This window comes from Urtica dioica, chromosome 3 (genome assembly GCF_054948205.1).
Source record: "Urtica dioica subsp. dioica isolate 48M chromosome 3, U.dioica_male_clone48M_v1_H2, whole genome shotgun sequence".
Taxonomy (NCBI): domain Eukaryota; kingdom Viridiplantae; phylum Streptophyta; class Magnoliopsida; order Rosales; family Urticaceae; genus Urtica; species Urtica dioica.
The window spans coordinates 47,749,027-47,770,937 of NC_142758.1; the positions used below are offsets into that span (position 1 = coordinate 47,749,027).

General features: G+C 40.4%; 3 protein-coding genes across 3 annotated transcripts; all 3 read left to right on the top strand.

Moving 5' to 3' along the window:
• The first annotated feature begins 8,088 nt into the window (after positions 1–8,088).
• On the top strand, positions 8,089–9,231 carry LOC149403289 (uncharacterized). The gene has a single exon (XM_089608668.1). It carries the CDS (start codon positions 8,089–8,091, stop codon positions 9,229–9,231), a length of 1,143 nt encoding a protein of 380 aa, XP_089464794.1.
• Positions 9,232–11,461: 2,230 nt separating this feature from the next.
• On the top strand, positions 11,462–12,198 carry LOC149403290 (uncharacterized). The gene is made up of 2 exons (XM_089608669.1): positions 11,462–11,502; positions 11,556–12,198. Exons 1-2 carry the CDS (start codon positions 11,462–11,464, stop codon positions 12,196–12,198), a joined length of 684 nt encoding a protein of 227 aa, XP_089464795.1.
• Positions 12,199–13,814: 1,616 nt separating this feature from the next.
• On the top strand, positions 13,815–15,176 carry LOC149403291 (uncharacterized). Its single transcript, XM_089609708.1, has 6 exons — positions 13,815–13,932; positions 14,018–14,080; positions 14,170–14,217; positions 14,314–14,367; positions 14,482–14,769; positions 14,839–15,176. Exons 1-6 carry the CDS (start codon positions 13,891–13,893, stop codon positions 15,046–15,048), a joined length of 705 nt encoding a protein of 234 aa, XP_089465834.1. The 5' UTR covers positions 13,815–13,890; the 3' UTR covers positions 15,049–15,176.
• The last annotated feature ends 6,735 nt before the right edge of the window (positions 15,177–21,911 follow it).

Sequence of the window (21,911 nt, forward strand, 5' to 3'; positions counted from 1 at the left end):
CAAGTCCATTTTGTTGAGGAGTATGGACCACTGTGTGATGTCTCAGAATTCCTTCATTTCTGCAAAATTCATTGAAAATATCTGCACAATACTCAAGGCCATTGTCAGTTCTTAATTTCTTAACCTTTCTACCAGTCTGGTTTTCAACAGCACATTTCCATGTTTTAAAAGTGTCAAAAGCCTCTGACTTGTGTTTGAGAATATACACCAAAACTCTTCTTGAAAAGTCATCAATTATGGACATATAGTATTTGTTACCACCATGTGAAGCAACCCTTGATGGACCCCAGATATCTGAATGCACATAGTCCAAGATGCCTTCAGTTCTATGAATGGCTTTGCTGAACTTTGCCCTGGATGACTTCCCATAAACGCAGTCTTCACAAAATTCAAGTTTTCCCAGTCTTTGATCACCAAAACAGCCTTTCTTGTCTAGTTCTGACATTCCTTGTTCACTTACATGTCCAAGCCTCAGGTGCCAAAGCTTGGCTAGGTTTTCCATGTTAGTCACATTCACACTATCCACAACAGTACTGCCAATCAAGAAATACAAACCATTTCTCTTAACACCTTTCATTTCAGTCTCAGATTTCCATTTGATCAAAATATGTCCATTGCAAGAATTAAAACTGTAACCAAGATCTTCTAGAGTCCCTAACGAGATAAGGTTTCTTTTGAGATCAGGGATATACCTGACCTTGGTTAAGATCCTGTCAATGCCATCAAACATTTTGATACGTATGTTACCTGACCCCATGACTCTCCAGGCTTTGTCATTTCCCAGTAGAACCGAGCTTCCATCTTCAAGCTTCAAGTCTTCAAACCAGGCTTTGTGAGGTGACATGTGATATGTACATCCACTGTCAAGAACCCAGGCTTTGTTTGGATCTTGATTGGTGATGTTGAGGGCTTCAGCACTTTCATAGCCGTCTTGAGCAATGGCTGCGTTTGCGTGCTTCTTAGGTTTCTCAAAGGTTTTGTCTTTATCAGGACAATCTTTCTTCATGTGCCTTTCCTTGTGACAGTGGTAACATTTGTACGGGAAATCCTTTTGATCGTCGCCTTTGTTGTCCTTGGAATCGCTATTCTTGGACTTTTGGCGATTCTTCGATTGAGATTTCTGGTGTTTCTTGTCTTTGCTGTGGACGTTCAATCCTTCAGTTGTGGATCGTTTTTCCAATCTTGAATCCAGATCTTTTGCTTTGATGGCGATCTAAACTTCTTCGAGAGTTAGGGATTCCTTGGCGAACTTCATGGCTTCAACAAGATTAGTGAAAGACTTTGGCAGCGCATTGAGAAGCAGTACAGCTTGATCTTCATCATCGATCTTCACATCGATATTTTCCAGATCAAGAATGATCTTGTTGAATTCATCAAGACCTTCGCTGAGGGGTTTATCCTCATGGATCTTGAATCCATAGAGCCTTCCCTTGAGAAGAAGTCTGTTGGAGAGCGATTTGGTCATGTATAGCGATTCGAGTTTTGACCAAATTCCAGCAGCTGTCTTTTCCTTTGAGACTTCTCTCATCACTTTGTCGCCGAGATGGAGAATCAGAGTGCTGTAGGCCATTTCGAGGATGTCTGATTTTTCCGACGCTGACATCGTCGTAGGTAAGCCTTTCTCGCCTTCCAAAGCCTTCGCGATCTTCATCTGTACAAGGATGGCTCTCATCCTGACTCGCCAAAGGGCAAAATCGCCTTTGCCGTCAAACCTTTCAACCTCAATCTTCGTGAGTCCCATCAGTAGTCTCTTGTGAGCGTGAAGTAGGCTCTGATACCAATTGTTATAAAAATCCTGTGAATTCTTTAAGTCTGCTGAAGAAACAATTCAAAACCAGACGAAACTTGCATTACAAGCAACACACACACATAGACACAATACGACCAAAACAGTGAAAAAAGAAAAGAGCACACCAGATTTATCCTGGTTCGGTCATAAAAGACCTACATCCAGCCTTGGGGGTTTCTTTCACTATCGATGAGACTCGAAGATCTCTTGCAGTTTACAGATTACAAGTCTTTCTATGCCGAAACCAGTTTATCTCTCTAGACTAGTTTCTCTCAAGAACTTTCTCACACTACAAGTACATATGAAAGAGAGGAATGAACCACCATACATAAACCACTAAGCCTAGACCTATTTAAAGACCCGGACGAAGATTGCTTGCACGCCACGTCATGAAGATCCAACGGCCAACGCACTGCTGTCCTTAGCTCGCAGCTCGCTCAACTTAGCTCGCAGCTTGCTCAACTCCTTAGTTCGCAGCTCGCTCAACTTAGCTTGCAGCTCGCTCAACTCCTTAGCTCGCCCAGCTCGCTCACGTCACCTCCACGTCATTGCTTGATAAGATCACCAAACAACAGAAACCCTAAGATTTTTTTTCTAGCGGTTGGGAGTTGTCTTAAGAGAAACTCTAAATAGAGAGCGTTTGACTCTTCTTTTTAGTATACTATACAATTTTTGTGTCGAAATAACTCTTATTATATCTATTGTTGAACATCTACAAGTTGTCAAGCTCTTATAGAATTACAAGCAAAATATATGTGCATTTGTGAGGTTTGGTTGATATATTTTAGTATTAATATGTTAAAATATATTTAATATATTACTATTGTTTGTGGGCTTTATTTTTTTATATTATTATTGCTAAAAACAATTGTTTTATTATATTATAATGTAATAACTTTTTATGTCATTATAAATATCAAATTGAAATGTTACTTTACTTTTCTTAATATTAAATTCTATTTACATCACAATTTCGTAAGCTTTAAACAAAATACAAATTCCAAAGTATAATTTTAACTCGATTCATAAAATGGAATTGAAGGCAAATAAATAAATATATCAATTGCATTTTACCATAAATAAAAATCACAAATATTTTAAGAATTTTGTTATTAAGCTATATAAAATAAAACATTAAGCTATATCAAAACTAGACACAATTTAGTGAATTTACTAAGTAATGACTTTTCATAATTCAAAATGTATCATATCAACACTCATGATTGTACAATGTTTAGGAACTGTACATATCATATACAATACAATATGTGAATGGAGTAGAAGCTTTCTTAAAGTATTGTCAAATTGTTTACGAAAACGTAGAAATAATTATTTGTCCATGTATTAGATGTGGAAATTATAGCTTTGTTAATATACGTACTCTATACGATCATTTGATCATAAATGGTATCGATCAAAGTTATCAGAAATGGATACATCACGGCGAGAATCATGGACTAGAAGACGACAATAATGTAGTTGAAGGAAATTCTGAAGACATGAATGTTGATGCTCCTCATATAGCTCAAATGGTTGATGATTTGCAAGATTAGCCATTGACAATCCGGACGAACTCTGCTCGCTATTAAGTGACGCAGAAACTCCTATATATCCCGACGAGTATTTTCATATTATTGTCAAAGGTATGTCTAGCTAGAACTTGAAAATGACATGTTATTCTTGTGCTTGCGATTAGCAGTGCAACTACAAGCAATAACTTGTGATGTTGAATTGATATAATTTGCCATGGTGATAATTAGATCAAGCCAAGATGATCGGTTATTTTGCAAATCTTATATCTCAAAACTGCCATTGTCATGCATATTTTATATAATTTATATCTCAAAACTGCCACTGCCAATAACTTGTGATATTGAATGGATATAATTTATATTTTGCATACCTTTATATAGTTATAGTGGGAAAAAACTAATGTGTCATATTTTTAGTTTTGGTCAAAGTGCTTAATGATTTAAGATTGTGAGAAGTTAATTTTATGTATGTTATGTTTTTCAGAAATACTTGTATGGATATAAATTTTTTAAATGATTGCACATGCTAGAAATTAAATTGTTCAAGGACAAAATAAAATTGCTTTTTATTATATGGGAGATCACTTAAAGAAGTTCGTATTGAGTTGAAAAGTGTGGTTTCAGGCTGCAAAAAAAAGTGAAGAAGACAGAGAAGAGAAAGGAGAGGGTGAGACTCATTGCTGCTATTTTCGCCTTATCCAAGCTCCGAAGGCACAATCACAGTGCGGTGTGAATCTAAAGCTGTTTTTTTCTTTTATTTTGGCTTGAAACCTGCAGACTCATTGCTACTGTTTTTTTTTTGTGCGTACGTATTCGGAATCAATTGCTACAGGTTTTTTATTCGCAAATCAAAATTATTTAATTAAAAAAAAAGATTCGGCGTCACTCGATAAACAAGTGATGCCAAAAAAAAGAATTAAATGCACTTTTTATTACCTAAGCCATCACCTGAAAAACAAGTGACGCCCAACTCTATAACATCACTTTTTATTACCTAAGCCATCACCTAAAAACCAAGTGACGCTCAACTCTATAACCTCACTTTTTAAATAAAACGTAAGTATGATAATTAAGTTTTATACACACACACACGATAAAGGGGGGGAGAAATCCAATTTGTTGTTGGAATTTTGATTCGTAAGTATAATAATTAAGTTTTATATTATTTTTTTGTCCGTATAGTTTTATTATTGTGATTAATTAATTATGATGACACCCAATTATTTTATGTTTTATATTAACATTTTATTTTTGGAGTTGGCCTCCCTTGAGTTTGATTTATGGCTCTGCCCCTACACACATACGTAAATAACTTAAATCATAAGCTAACTCGATGACAATTTAGCGGTATGAGGGTAACTTATGATTTTGTTGCTCTTTTAATTTAAATCATCTTATCTAATGTTTGACGGTAAGACCAATCATAATTGTATAAAATAAATAAACTCACCTCTCATAAATATACAACATCGAGATCATAAATTATAATAAGAACTCTCCAAAGTTTCATGCATATTCTCAACCCATTAATAACATGAAAATCTCAAAAGAGCAACAAACTCGGTGGGACGGAGCATCACTCTGAGTCAAATTCATTATGAATTGACTCGCTCACGTGAACTCCTTAATGGTAATTTTCAATTGATGCTATATGGGAGAGTCTCCTCATTTGATAACGAACATAACCATGTCTCCACATAAAGTAGTGAGTTTCAGATTAGTCCCTGCATTCAGAGCAAGCATTTGTGTTTCGGCTAGAGAATTTCATGGAATCAAGAAGAAAGTATTTATTGTTTAGCTAAGAAAAATATAAGGACAAATTTTTTTTTCTGGGCGCTTATAATAGCGAAATAACAATGGTTGTAAATTCCGATTCCATGTTTATTATATGTTTTTAACATTTACATTTGAAATTGCATAAGTCAACACGTGGGCAAATATCCAATCAACCAGTCGAGGTTATAAATCTGGAGCTCGTGTCAGCCTGAACAAAATTGAGCTTTAGAAAATCTTACAAATCTACACCTTGAATCCCACCACTATATCACTCACTAAATGATGACATCGTTGGACCAACGAATTTGAGCAGCCCTCAAGCGCGAGTACCATGATGACCGCCATATCAAACATGCAAATAAATCACACTATCGATACACGACATCGCATTGTCTACCATCTATACAGCATAAATTTCACAATCACAACAACATTAAAAAAAAACTCTGCATCAGCTCTTATCATAACAAACCATCTTTCTAATAAAACCAACATAGATTTAAAGAAAATTGTTTGTCACAAAAAAAAATCATAAACTTTCCATAATTTCCATACTAATCACAAAGTTTATTAAATAAGAATTTCCATATTATCCTTACTGATTATCGCTCACTTTGCATAGTCTTAACTTTCTCTACTTTTTTTTTTCATATAAGTGAAGACTTTATCATTGATGTACTATATGCACTAACACAGGTACAACATTAACTACGATCATCAAGAAAGACCTTTACCAAAGACTATCCTCCTATTAAAAGCAACAATAATAGTCTTGAACTTTTTCTCAGCTTTCTCTCTTGAGCTTTCTCTCGTGAGGTTGGTCTGAGTCTTTCGCCGCGTTCTCCTCTTCTCCTCTGAGAATGGAAGACCTGTGCGATAAGTGGTCGGAGTTGGACATCGAAGAGGAAGAGGAAGAGGATGTCATGACCTTTGACGAGGAAGAACTGGTGAGCTCTGCGGCTGACCACTCCGACTGCCTCCTGGGGAGGCTGCTGAGAAAGAAAAGCTATAACAAAAGTGCTCTGAAATCTGTCATGGCAAGCATTTGGAGAACGTCTGGGAAACTTGAGATTAGCGATCACGGGGAGGGTACCTTATGCTTTCGGTTTGAGAAAGCCTCTGATAAAGCTCGGGTTTGGGACTCGGGACCATGGACTTTTGACAAGTCCCTCCTGGTCTTGAGTGACCCGGCGAGTCGGGAGTTCAGTGGAGATGAATTCCGATTCGTGGAATTCTGGGTTCAGCTTCACGGGATACCTTTCAAGTACCGCTCGGTGAGGATGGGAGAGCTGATCGGAGGTAAAATTGGAAGGGTCGTCAAGGTCGAGAAAAGCAAGGACGGCCGGGTGTGTGGCGAGTTCATCCGGGCTCGCATTGCCATTGACATCGGGATGCCACTGATGAAGGGTGTTTTTATCAAGCTCGGAGCGGAGGAGGGGAAGTCCTGGGTGGCTTTCCGATTCGAGAAACTCGGCGACTTCTGCTTTGCCTGTGGTCGCCTGGGTCACGGAGAGTCGGAGTGTCTCGACAAAAACGACATCCCAAAAAAGGGTGGCAAGGGTGCGTTTGGAGGCTGGATGAGGGGAGAGACACCACATAAAGCCAGCACCAACACCTGGAGGTTCAACGGGACTAAGTCTTACCGGGAGGAGGGCTGGGCCGGCCCTGAACCGAGCTCTGCGAGGACAAATCGTGACTCGGCCAAAGCCAAGCCTGGAGAGAGGCAAACCCGGGTCGATGAAGAAGAGAAGGGTGAGCAGCAGACGCGGGGCAAGGACAGCGGGCCGGAGAGGGGCGATTCTGGCGGAGGCACAAGGCCGACGGAGAACGACTCGATGGCGGAGGCGACAGCAACTGGTGGAGACCCCAGGCCGAAGAAGAACGCTTCACCACCTGAGATGGGCAAACCTGGCGGAGGACCCAGATCGAAGAAGACAGAATCGCCGTCGAAGGTTGGAGAAGCTGGCGGCGAACCAGGGCTGAAGAAGGTGCCGGGCATGGCGTCGGGGTCGGAGGGCTCGCCGTCTCCAATGGATTCGGAGGCCGAGCTACCCAGATCTGAGACGATAGCTGGCGCCGAGCCACCGACGACTGACGGGCGCCACGTCACTCTTGACCCGACGATGAAACTGCACAAAGGACGCCGTTTTCCCGCGAAGAACAGAGCCAAAGCCTCGAGCCCTGGGAAGCATGGCCTATTTGGGCTAGGTTTTCCTGACCAAATGCGAAAGGATGAGGCAGGGACTTCCTTTGTGGGAGGAAATGGTGGCAACGGCTCCATGGAGCAGGTTCGGCTCTCTGGAAAAGAAAAGGATGCAGAGATTAGGTCAGGATATCCTGGGATTATAGGAAGAGGCAGCGGGTTTCAAGGCTTTGGAGTGAGAATCAGCAAAAATATGGGGCCCACTTCTTCTTTGGCTGAGGGAGTTTTAGCCGAGGGAGGTAATTTAATTGCTCCTGGGCCGACATCTACTAAGCCCATTAGCATTGGAAAGGACCTTGAGGGGACAAGTGGGCTTTCTGCTGGGCCTGCCTCTAATGCCCATTCTGACCAGCCCGAGTCCCTCAGTGGGGGACAGCAGAACAACCATCTCGGGCCCACTCTGGCCCCTGTCAACGAGCTGGGGGTGGCGCTCAAATTGGTGACGGGTGAGGGTGGAGCAGGGAAGAGAAAGTCAAACGAGAGAACCAGAATTGGGAACGTTAAAAAAATGGCGCGCATGTTTGAAGCCGGCATAGGAGAGGCGGGCGAGGGGGACCACCTCTCAAGCAGCAATGCGAGGCCTTCCCCTTTCAACCAGGTGACCCAGGTTAGTGTTTCTCCCCCTCTCTCTATTTCTTTTTCAGACGACTTGGGGGGGTCCAGGGATCAAGAGGTTTAGATTTGGGTCTGGTTGCGAGTAACTTAGGAGCTTCTGAGGTTTCGGATTCGACTAAGGACGAGATGATTGAGAGAGCGGCGCCCCTCATGGACGAGGGCCGCCGAACGCAATGATAGGCCTTATTTGGAACGTCCAGGGGTTGGGAAACCCCGGGACGAAAGGAGCCCTCAGGTCCCAAGTTCTCGACTATAAGCCGGATTTTATTTTTTTGTCCGAGACTAGGCTTAGGAGGGACGGGGCCGAGAGGGTTAGGGTTCTGCTTGATTTTGAGGGTTGTGTTACGGTGGAGTGTCTTGGTAGAAGCGGAGGCTTGATGTTACTTTGGAAAAAGCCGGTGAAGTTTTTACTTGGGACTATGTCGAGATTTCATATCGAGGGTGACTTGGTCAGTGAGGAAGGGAGATCGTGGAGGTTTGTGGGGATTTACGGAGATCCGATTACCTCCCAAAGGAAACATACCTGGGAGCTTCTTCGGCGGCTTCGAGAGAATTATAGGGGACCCTGGTTAATTGGAGGAGACATGAATGAGGTGGCTTCGAATGCGGAGATCCGGGGGGGCAAGGACAGGGGGCCGGGGCAGCTGTCTGCGTTTCGGGACATGATGGTGGACTGTGACGTTCAGGATCTGGGCTTCGTGGGGGACATCTTCACTTGGCGGAGGGGAGGGATCGAAGAACGTCTGGATAGATGTCTGGCTAGTCACGACTGGGGAGACCTCTTCCCGCGGGCTAGAGTTCAGCATCTTAGGTTTTGGAACTCGGATCACATACCCCTCTTGCTATGCACAGAGGGTCCTAAGACTCGCCGCCGGCTAGGGAAGCCGAAGAGATTCTTCTTTGAGGAAGCTTGGTGTGGTGAGCCGGGGTGCGAGGAAGTGGTTCGGAGGACCTGGGACAGGGACAGAGGAGGGAACCGGAGTCGAACGATGGTCGAGTCGATTAGACTGTGTAAAGAAGGCTTGGCCAGTTGGGGCTACGAGAAAAACAGGGGGATGAGGGATCGGATCGAGAAACAAAAATTGATCGTAGAGCTGGCAGGTAGGTCTGGCCCGGACTTCTGCATGGATACCTTTCGTCGTGAAGAGAGACAGTTGAATGCCTTGTTGGACAAGGAAGAGCAGTTTTGGAGGCAGAGGAGTAGAGCCTCATGGATGAAGTGCGGCGATAAAAATACAAAGTTCTTTCAACGCAAGGCTACAACGAGGAGGAATAGGAATACCATCAGTGGCCTGCTCGACGAGAGGGAGATTTAGTGCCGTAGCGGGACGGAGATCGAAGGAGTGATTTCCAGATACTTCATGGATATCTTCACTTCTGCGAGTCCGTCTCAGCATGATATCGAGGCTGTGGTTGCTGGTATCCAACCTAAGATCTCGGGAGAGATGAATCACGAGCTAGAGCGACCGTTTGAGATCTCGGAGGTGAGAAGTGCGCTCTCCTCGATGGACCCTATCAAAGCCCCGGGAAAAGACGGGTTCCCGGCGCTTTTCTATCAGAAATATTGGGATGTGGTTGGGGAGTCGGTTTCGGAGACTTGTCTTGGTATCCTCAACGAAGGGAAAGAAGTGGGGAGCATCAACGATACTATTATCACGCTTATCCCTAAAGTGGAGGAACCTAGGAGGGTGAGCGAGTTTCGGCCCATCAGCCTGTGTAATGTCGTCTACAAGATCGTCGCCCAGTGTCTTGTGAATCGTCTCAAGGGCACTATGCATGTGGCCATTTCTGAGAATCAGAGTGCGTTCGTGGGGGGTAGACTGATCTTCGACAACGTTATGGTGGGATTTGAGGCGCTTCACACAATGAAGATATGAAGGTTTGGGAATGGTAGGTGGGCGTCCCTTAAGCTTGACATGGCGAAGGCTTATGACCGGGTTGAGTGGTCTTACCTGGAGGCGGTGATGCTGCGGCTCGGATACTCGGATGTTTGGGTAGAAAAAGTTATGAGATGTGTCTCTTCTGTTCGGTTTTCCTTCAACGTAAATGGAACGACTCGGGGACACGTTATTCCACAGAGAGGGCTCCGCCAGGGCGACCCGCTTTCTCCCTTCCTCTTCCTTTTCTGCTCAGAAGGTCTCTCGGGTCTCTTCAGAGCGAGAGAGCAGGCAGGATCTATTAATGGGGTCCGTTTCGGAGACCTTCGCGTTTCTCACCTCCTGTTTGCGGATGATAGCTTGATGTTCTTTAAGGCATGCCCTGAGGAGTGCGAGGTCGTGGCTGAGATCCTCCGGGTCTACTCTGAAGCCTCGGGTCAGATGGTTAACTTCCAAAAATCGGATGTCTGTTTTGGCAAAGACGTCGGGTCGGTAGAGGATGAGGAGCTCATTGCCCGGATCCTAGGAGTTCGGAGGACGGACTGTCACAAACGTTACTTAGGCCTCCCTGCGTTCTCAGGACGGAAAAAGAAAGAGCTCTTCGATTATGTGAGAGAACGCATCTGGGAGAAGATTAAGGGGTGGAATGGTCTCTTCTTCTCTCAAGCTGGCAGAGAGGTGCTTATTAAGTCTATCCTTCAGGCTATCCCGTGCTATGTGGCCTCTTGCCTTAAGCTCCCGAAGACGCTGATCTCGGAGATTCACTCGGCTATAGCTAAGTTCTGGTGGGGAAACTGCAACGGGGCCAATAAGACTCACTGGTGTGCGTGGGAGGTCCTCGTGCGGAATAAGCTTGAGGGTGGCATGGGTTTCAGAGACCTGGAAAAGTTCAACCAAGCTTTGATCGCTAAGAACGTGTGGAGATTCCTCAGACGGCCCGACAGTTTGGTGGGCAAGGTCTACCGCGAGAGTTACTACCCACACGGGGACGTCTTAAGCGGCCACTGTGGGTCGAACAGCTCCTTTATGTGGCGCAGCTTAGTTTGGGGAAGGGAGATTATCCTGGAAGGCACGAGATGGAGTATTGGTGATGGCGAGTCGGTCATGGTTATGGGAGATAAATGGATTCCCAGACCTAGACTCTTTGCCTGGATTGATCCCCCTGTGATTCCGCCTGACATGAGAGTTGCGGAACTGATGAGGTATGACGGTAGTTGGGACGAGCCTCTTGTTCGTGCTATGTTCGGGGAGGAGGACGCTAGGGCGATTCTGAGCATCCCCAGTGGCGGGGAAGGGGTCCCTGATAGACGTCGGTGGCACTTCACAGAGGAAGGCGAGTACACGGTTAAAAGTGGATATAGATTGGCTATGGACTCTATCACGGTGGAAGCCAGCTCGTCTGATCGGACTAGGATGGAGGAGTGGTGGAAAAAGTTCTGGAAATTAAAAGTCCCTCCTAAGGTGAAACTCTTTACGTGGAGAGTGTGTAAGAATCGAATCCCGACACGCTCTGTTCTCGTCAAGAGGAAGATCATCAACGACGACCGCTGCCCGATCTGCTCGGGGATGGCTGAGACGACTCACCATGCCCTCTGGGGGTGTAAGTGGAACAGGAAGGTGTGGAAATAAGCTGGCTTTGGAGGAATCCTTCCGCCTCACGGGGAGGGAGATGCCTTTGACACCATTCTCAGAGCGGCGGACTTTCTTGAGGTTAGTAACTTTGAATTCTATATCACTATTATTTGAGAATTATGGAACCACAGGAACAACGTCGTCTCGGGGAAGAAAGCTTGGAATCAGATGGAGCTCGTTCAGTGGACTGGGTGCTTCCTGGAGGAGTTTAGGGAAGCTAACAAGGGAGCCGGTCAGAGCAAGAATAAGAACTCGGCCAAGCCTATGTGGATCCCTCCGGCGCAAGGAACAATCTCGGTTACTGTGGATGCTGCTCTAGATCGGGACCAGGGAGGATTCGGTGTGGGCTGCATTGCTCGTGACCACACCGGAAGGGTGTTAGCCTCGCAAACACTTTCCCAAGCTAGGGGTTTTACCCCCCAGCTTGCGGAGGCGTTTGCGGTCCTCCAAGGCGTAGTTCTAGCTCTCAGCATCGGCGGGTCGAGATTGGAGCTTCATTCGGATTGCTCGGAGGTGGTCAAGGCGGTGGCCGGGGGGAGGACCCCCATGACCGAGCTCGGGACGATCTTGCATCACATTGAGAGAGAGGTGAGTAAGTTAATTGAGTTTAAAATCATGTTTATTCCTCGTCTCGGTAATATTGCGGCTCACAATTTAGCTCGTTTTGCGGTTATTCATAGTTCTAACTCGAGATGGATGGGGCTTGTCCCTCCTTGCTCGGAAGAGGCTATTAGAGCCGATGATAGGGAGATCCATTCCCGTACGACGGGATAGGGTTCTCCCGTTTGGTGTCTTGTTTGGTGGCGTGGTTGTATTTATGTTCCTTTTCTCTTGTAACCACGGTTTTCCTCCGCCATACGTGAGAGCTTTAATGAAATCTCCGTGGCACCGCCCACGTTTCTCAAAAAAAAAAAAAGACTATCCTCCTATTTCCTAACCACTAGTTGCTTGGTGATCCACAACCAGAGACTACGACTAAATCCTCTCTACTATTTTATGCATTTATTTGGACACTATTGGTAACACTTTTTATGCTACATAAGCTACTTGTTTTAGACTCCGTTTGAAACTCGGGAAATAGAAGAGAAAGGAAAATGGAATCCCTCCTATTTTCTTTTGGTTGTTTGGATGGAAAGGAAAATAAGAGGGAAAGTGAGAGAAAAAATGTATAGCTAAAGTGAGGATTCTATTTTACCGAGAAGATTCCATTTTCCCGAAAAAATTTGGATGGAAAATGGGAATCCCTCCAAATTTAAGTTTGTGTGTCTCTTCCTTAATTTTCTCTCAAATTTTATGACTTTCAAACACAACCTATAATTTTGATTTTCCATCTTTTTTTTTTCTTTCATATTTTCATTTTCTTTTGTATTTTCACTTTTTCTTTTATCTTTAGAGTTTCAAACGAAGTCTTAATCTCCACTTCACCCAATGTAGATTCCCCGAAAGATGTTTTTTATTTATTTATTTATAAAACCTCTTTGGTAGACACCACCTTACCCGTTGTAGTCTCAGAGACTCTTGAAATTAAACTAGACATTGTCGCATAATGTTCATGATAACTAACTTAAAATCAATCAATCAAATATATATGCAAAAGCTTACTGTAAGACTCAAAACGACACCCTTTATTGACAAGATCGCTTAAAGAAATTTAAGTTAGATTTTAGTCTAAATATATATCGCACGCCGGTCAACTTAACCTTTTTGTTATTATCAAACATTATATGATGAATGTTTTTAACCTCATATGTATTGTTATTCGATACAGAAACCGTGTCATCACATAAGTCATCAAGTTCTATAAAACATAAGACACGATTAAAAGAAATGTGAAATGTACGCCATAAATCTAAAATTCATATATCCTATTTTATCACAAGAAGAAGAATTCAAAGCATACAAATAATTAACAAGCCCATTTTTCATTCAAACAAGCTACATTAGTTTTTTTTTTTTTCCCCCTCTCTTTTCTTGTTCCTATAAAGAATTTCATACACTCCTTTTTCAAGAGTGGCATACTTTACCGTAATGATTGAATACCTTTTACTCATGAATTTTTATTTTTATTTTTTTATTCCATTTTTTTTTCGTTTCTTGTCTTATATATTTGGGCCAATATCTAAGCCCAAACTATTAAATCATTAATGGGCCCTATTGTAATGTAATTGTGACGTGTCTAATATACTTATAACAAAATTTGTGTCCAAAATTTGTTCCGTGGTCGAAAATTCAGGATGACCGGCAGCAAAAAGAATAAGAGCTTTGCACATACGAGGTGGATCCAACTTGTTGAGTTAAAAATATCTTTGCTAATTAATATCTAAATTTACCACGTGTGTAACACGTGTCACTATCTAGTATTATATGAAAAGGGCATTGTTGGCAAGTATATGGATGGGCGTGAGACAGAGAGTATAAAATTGGCCCAATTGCAAAACTTAGCCTTCCCTAAATTGTTTATACTTTATGTTACCCTCTCTCTGCTCCAAGATGGTCGACGAGTCTCTGGTATGTGCTATTGTTGCGTTTGATTTGGTCGCTATATTTATCTGTTTATTTTGTTTAAGAATTTTTGTACAATCTGAAATCTCAGTTAACGGATTTGGAGGTGAAGAATCGGGACTTGGTACTAGAATACGATGCAACAAAGAGCGATGTACGTGTTGTCCCTGAAATTTGTATTTCGATTTATGCTGTTAAAATCGCAATTTAATCCTAGTAAGTGCTGGGTTTTTTAATGTGCAGGCCGATCAAGTGTTGGAAGATGATATAAGCAATTTGAAGATCAAAACGGTGCGTCCGCGATTATTCTTCCTTTAATTTGATTTGTTATTGGATTAAGAATTTTGTGGGGAATAATTTTATAATCTGAAATTGTTGGCGTGTCAGGCAAGTGATTCGGAGGAGGAGAATTGGGGCGTGGATTATGAAGACGATTCACATGTTGTCCCTGAAATTCCAATTTCAATTTTTCAATTTTTCAATTTTTCAATTTCAATGTATGTATGGTGTGAATCGCAATTTAATTGTAGTAAGTGGTGGGTTTTGATTTTGCAGGCATCACAAATGTCTGTACAAGAGGTAAGTTTGTATAATGGAAAAGATCCGGGTTTCGATAATGGCTTCCGTGTGAAGGGCAAAAAGGTGTGTCCTTTTTACGGCGCTGAATCAAATGAGAGGGAGAAGAAGAAAACGGAGGAGAAGAAAGAGGAGACGATGCCACTCTGGCTCGAACCGGTAGAGTATATTTACGGTGCGACTTGGCCCGCCGATCCAACGGCTCAGGAGACCATCGACGCGGCCAGAGTCGCACTGAGAATACGCAACAACAAGAACATCACCGAGGTTAGACTCGAGATTGAGTGATTGATTGATTGGTATTAATGATCTTGATTGAATGAATGAGTGGATTAGGGTGCGGATAATTTGGAGCTGAAGAGGGTCGTGGATGCGGACGCGACCCATGTGGCGGGGCTGAATGTGAGACTTGTGTTGGAAGCGACGAACGGATGCTTTTACAGGGCCGAGCTCATGATCAACGTTCCCGGTGACGAAGACGACTACCTCGTTTGCTTTCGACCCTGCTCTATCGACGAGACGCTCGGCGCGAATTATTACATTTAGATTGCCTTTTGACTTGTTTCAAATCTCTAACGGTGTCATCGGTATCATGTTGATAACTACTTGGTCCTAAAGCTGAATTTTCGGTTAACTTCAATTAACCATTAACTGAAATATACGGTTAAAATTAATTGTTAACCGAAATTATAAATAGTACAATTAATTGCAATTAATCGTTTTAACCGAAATTGTATCACAACATTGTTTGTCATGTTGACCGTTTGCAAATAAAGACAAAAACAAGTACAAAGAAAAGCAAATGTTTGTCATGCAAAAATATAAAAAGTACAGCAGTCTACTAACTATGTCAGACTAATTCATTTTTATTGTTTTTTAACAGTATCAATTAACCTAGGTTAATTGTTTTTTACTCGGTTAATATTAACCTAACGGTTAATTTTAACCGAAAATTCAATTAAAATTAATTGTACGGTTAATTTTAACCGATTAATTTCGATTAAAATTTAAATACAATTTTTTTTTTGACCGAATTTTCAGCTTTACTTGGTCCTTTAACAATACGTTTTTTGACTTGGGATTTGGTAGAATCCATTACTAATGAATGATTTGTTTCTTCTAAAAAAAAAAACGATGTGTCTTGTTACATAATCTGAAATTCATCCTCTCAAGTGATCCTTCTTCACCCTCTCAACTCCAACTTTTTTTTTTTCCAAATCTTTTCAACTCTTGATCAGTCATCGGGTGGTTATCTTTCTTCAAACGACATAAAATAACAATATATTGTCAATCAACTAAGTGGTTGATTAAGCAATAAATATTGATTATATGTTCACGTGCCGCTCAAGTAATGTAGTGGAATAAATAAAAAACGTAGAACTCAAGAGGATTACGTAATAAAATAAAGAAAAAAAGGAAAATGATGGAATCGTAAAATGTCTTGGTCGGAAAAACAATGGATACTAGTAGCTTAATTCAATGGAGGCAATACTAAAAGCAGTAGATGAAAAACTCTTGAGCGATGATAGAAGATTGGAGGAGAGTTGTCAATTTTCCTCTTTTTTTTCACGTTAATCTTCAGGTACTCAAACGAAAAACTAGAACAAAATTTAAATAGACTTTTAGATTTATTGTTAGTTGTGTGATTACCCTAATTTTTACTTGCTTTATAGAGCGTTGAGAAACATTTTTGGAGTCACAAAACGTCCAGGTAAGGGAAAACTATTTTTTTTCCTCTTTAGATGAGAAAGCAAAAACTAGTTGAAAATCCTTTATCACGCACTTTGGAGTTGACATCTTTTATTATTACCAAGTACATAAGTTATGTTTCAAATAATTCTGTTTCCATCTAAAATTCAAAAAAAATTCTAGCTAAAAATCACTTGGTGCATTTTTTTCGTGGGCGCGCCATCAAACCTTTGATGACACCTCTCTTTTTTTCTTGGTGACCGTCGAACTGGCTGATTTTGTTCCATAGGTATTGTCCCTTTTTCATGTTCCTGCACAAAATATAATTGTTCAAAGATATTTTATGCTGCCAAAAATATTCATCCGGGCTTCAAAAATATTAATATAGATTCAACTTCTCATATATAGACAATAACAAATTTACCTTACTCTCAAATTAGTTTTTCTACCTAGTGTTATTATACTGCCTGAAAACTTCAAAATTATTATCAAGACACACTTTACAAGGTAATTAACTTAGTGAAAATATTATTAATGTATCTTTCAGAATTATTAATCTACTATCCAAAACACACAAACAATAGCGAATAGATCATTTTCCAAAACGTTCGTCCAAACGAAGCAACAAAGTGTCAATATTCCAATATTCCTTATCATGCTTTTTAAAAAAAATTAATGTCTGTTCAAAACACAAAAAATAACAAAATATCATCTTAAAAATCCAGCAAGTATTTTAGAAAGCATGATTTAGCTTTTTGGATAAAGATTAATATTTTTGAAAGTAGGATAATCACAAAAAGCATAAATGAAACACACATAAAGAGCCATTTTGCTTAAATCTTCAAACCATGAAGAAAGTGTCACTTTAATGCATCTTTCAAAAAGATTAATCATACATTAATCAAGGAACCGCTCAAAGTCTTGTGCACAACAGTAGTTACTAAATAATCAAAGGATCTTAGGTATTGCCAGTACGCAAATCATGGAAACTCATCACTAAAAAAATGCAAAGTAGAAGATAAAAAAAGCGGAGGCTATTCTTTCCTATCACATAATATGCTCAAGCATTCACATACTTCTCTCGTTTTAGTAGATTTGTCTGTAACTACAGAAAATTTCATTTACGATATGCATCAAATTTTATATTTTTGTACTCGAAATCTTGTATTTTTCCTTAGATATTTTTTTTATAATATTTTTGTTTGTAAAAATTTATCTGGATTTTATCCTTCATAAAACAATTACAAAAAGGGAAAATGATGGAATGCTGGAATCGTAAAAATGGGGGTTGTCTTGGTCGGAAAAACAACGAATACTACTAGCTTAATTCAATGGAGGCAATATTAAAAGAAGAAAAACTTTTGAGCAAAGTTTGAGATTGGAGGAGAGTTGTCAATTTTCCTCTTTTTCTTCACCTTTGATCTTCAAAACTCAAACGAAAAATTAGAACAAAATTTAAATAGGCTTTTAGATTTATTTTTGACTGTGTGATTACCCTAATTTATACTTGATTTATAGAGGGTTGAGAAACATTTTCGGATAAAAAAACGTCCAGAAATAGAAGAGGAAACTGTTTTTTTTTTCTCTCGCTAAAAGTGCACTTTCCCTTTTTTATGACGAGAAAGCAAAAACTGGCTGGAAAATCTTTTATTGCGCACTTTAGAGCTGACATCTTTTATTATTCTTCAACCAAGTACATAAGTTATGTTTCAAATATTTCTTTTCCATCTAAAATTAAAAATAAAAAATAAAAAATCTCGCTAAAAATCACTGGGTGCATTTTTTTCCTGGATGTGCCATCAAACCCTCGGTGACACCTCTCTTTTTTTCTTGGTGATCGTCGAACCGGCTGATTTGGTTCCATAGGTATTTTTCATGTTCCTGCACAAAATATAATTATTCAAAGATATTTTACGCTTCCAAAAATATTCATCCGATTGTTCTTTCTACCGAGTGTTATCATATTGCCTGAAAACTCCAAAATTATTATCAAGACACACTTAACAAGGTAATTAACTTAGTGAAAATATTATTAATGTATCTTTCAGAATTATTAATCTACTATTCAAAACATACAAACAATAGCGAATAGATCATTTTCCAAAATGTTCGTCCAAACGAAGCTACAAAATTGTTAGCAATATTATATTAATATTGACAGAAATACAAGACAATTTGCATGGAAGAAAATTAAACGAAAAAAACAAATTACAAATAAAAACCGGCTAAACCTTAGAACCGGAAAAAACAAATCGAAGAAGATGGAAAGAAACAGTCGAGGCCCGTTGGACAGTTTCTTTGAAGCTTTTTATCGCCCTCCCACGGATTCTGGAATACGTGAGTGAAAGCCTCCCATGATACAACGACTACAGAGGCAAGCTTAACACCAATAGGCTTGACTCTTAGCGAACTAGGACCTGTGTGAAACTATCACCACGACAAAAGAGAAGAAAATATTTTCTGGAGAGGGGAGAGTTCGGAACAGTAGGAGAGATGGATTTCTTCTGTGTGTTCTGAATGAGAGCTGAAGCCTCCTTATATAGGCCAAGGCTCAGCTAAGGGTCCGGTTTTGAAACATCAAAAACCGTCCAGCCTTAAAGGCATTTAACGTTCATGATGAGGCTGTTACCATCGGCCATTAACGCACTGCTCAACCGTTCAACGTTCACGAGTAAAGGTGGCATTAACCCAAGGTTTAATTCCCAATGCAACAAAAGAAAGCCCGAGACCGAGACAATTCCCGAAACCCGAAACCTGAGCCCGAAACCCGAGCCCGAGCCCGAGCCCGGCCCGGCCCGACTCGGCTCGGTGGTGGCGGCGCGTGTGTGTGTATGTGTGCGCGCGCGTGAGGGGTTAAGGGTTAACCCACACACACTCTCCTCTCTTGCACTTGGATATCCACTAGTTAAAGAGCGGCGAGCGCGGAGCCACATTTGCGTGGCGAGGTTTCCCGTGGACGCTGGCTAGACCAGATACGTCCGGCGGACGCAAGCCTTTGGAACCCATTTGAAACTCGCTGCCTTTCGGCTCACGAGCTGGGCGGCGAGCGCGGAGCCACATTTGCGTGGCGAGGTTTCCCGTGGACGCTGGCTAGATCAGATACGCCCGGCGGACGTAAACACTACCACAACACACATCCTTAACTAATGTGAGACTCTTGGTATTGCACTTCCATAACCCAACGTAAATGTGTTTCTTTAGTCTACTTTGAGCATCAATTTCTCATTCATCCTAGGTCCGATTTTGGCAAACAAATATTCAATTTATACCCCTCGTTACGAGGAATCCGTATCACTTGGAATTATTCAAATCCGATGAGCGGACCCCACTTAAATTGTTGCCACAAATCAGTCATACACATGTAAATAAATACTATTTATTTACTTAATTTCCAACAAAAATGTCAATATTCCAATATTCCTTATTATGCTTTAAAAAAAATAATCTTTGTTCAAAACACAGAAAATAACAACATATCATCTTTAAAAATCCAGCAAGTAATTTTTTTTTTTTTTTTTTTTTTTTTTTTTTTTTTTTTTTTATGAAAATCCAGCAAGTAGTTTAGAAAGCATGATTTAACTTTTTGAATAACTACTACGAATAGGACTTTTGGCTTCGGACGAGTATTGGATGCGATTAATCACATCTAAAGATGTTACCAAGAATCATAAAAACTTCGGTCATTGAACTTGGTTTTTTTAGCATTGGATGCGACTAGTCGCATCCATGAAATAACCTTGAGTATTGGATGCGATAGAGTCGCATCCAATACTCAAAATTTAAAGCATGATATAATTCACCCTTTTATTTTCGTTCAATTAATGACGTGTCATTTTTTTCCCTATTTTTTTTCATTACCTTCGGATGCGACAAGTCGTATCTATTGTTGGTGATTATAGCACCTTAATAACCATATTAGTTGCGGAATTAATTAACTACACTAACAAGAGCTAAATAATATTATGGTTCTACATTTACTTATTAATTATTCATGAAAGCAATATCAAGCAACAAACAAGCATAGTTTAAAGATTTAGAGAGACACTACAGAATCTTCAAGTTTTCACTCCTCCGTCTTCAGTCTTTTAAAGACTATCTTCTAGCTTTTAGCTCTTCAATGATAGGAACTCAAGAATGATGACACGTAGTGACGTAATCTCCGAGGCAAACAAGAAAGATGAGTGGGCAAATCTTTATCTCACTACGATCTAGAACGAGGTGTTTAGATCACACCATGTTTATGAGATTGGAATCACGGAGTTCCAAGAGGGGATAGATGAGAGAGGGTCGGCCAAGAGAGAGGGGGATAGAGTCTCTCGGTCGAAATTTCTAATTCAATTGAATTCTCTATTTCTCTCTTTTGCCTTCTCATGAACCTTTATTTATAGTACTCGAAATGATATATTCATGGAAGTTTCCAGAAATATTTTATTTCTTTTTATTATGTTCACACTAGTGAATCAAAACTCAGTCCTTAGATGTCATTCTATAAATCATACTTTCTCTCTCATCTATCAGATCAATATCTATGAGATTTTATTTTCTGTTTAAATAGATAATATTTAATTATGAGAGAATAAATGTAATATATTATTTCCTATTCAAACATATTCTCTTTAAATATTCATGAGAGAGAATAAATGACAATATCTTATTTCCTTTTTAAATATTATTTTCTCTCCTCAATTTAAACAACTAAAGAGAAAATATTGGTAAGTACCAATATATGAAGAAACGAATTTTTGACCACACGGCCAAGGGGATTTGACGCAAATCCTTGTACCTAAATACCAAAAATTCGACTTCTTCATTTTGTGCAAGGCCCAATTGTTTAAAACTCAATTGATCATTTCTTTACTTGGTCCAACAATAAACAAATAAATAATTGATTAATTATTTACTTGGTCAAACAATAAATAATTAATACTGTTGGAGAAACAGAGGTGGTATCAGACACAAACAATTACTTGGTCAAAAACTCTCCAAAGTTCCATGCATATTCCCAACCCATTAATAACAAGAGAATCTCAAAAGAGCAACAAACATCGGTGAAACGGAGCATCACTCTGACTCAAATTAATTATGAATTTGACTAGCTCACACGAACTCCTTAATGATAATCGTCAATCCTGTATAGGAGAGTCTCCTTATTCGATGACGAACATAACCATGTCTCCACAAAAAGTGGTGAGTTTAAGATTAGTCCCTGCATTCAGTGCAAGCATTTGTGTTTTCGGCTAGAGAATTTCATGGAATCAAGAATAAAGTATTTATTGTTTAGCTAAGAAAAATATAAGGACAATTTCTTTTGGGCGCTCGTAATAGCGAAATAACAATGGTTGCAGTGGCGGACCCAGGTGGGAGGCTCAAGTGGCCTGCCTCCCCCCCCCCCCCCACAACCAAAAATTTTCGGGGTTAATTTTATTTTTTTTTTAATTTTATTTTTCAGCCTAAACTGAATTTTGGCCCCCCCTCCTTCCAAGTTCTGGATCCGCCACTGAATGATTGTAAATTATGATTCCATGATTATGATATGTTTTTAACATTTACATTTGAAATTGCACAAGTCAACACTTGAGGCAAAGATCCAATCAACCAGTTGAGGCTACAAATCTAGAGCTCGTGTCAGCCTGAACAAAATTGAGCTTCAAAAAAATCTTACAAATCTACACCTTGAATCCCACCACTATATCACTCATTAAACGATGACATCATTGACC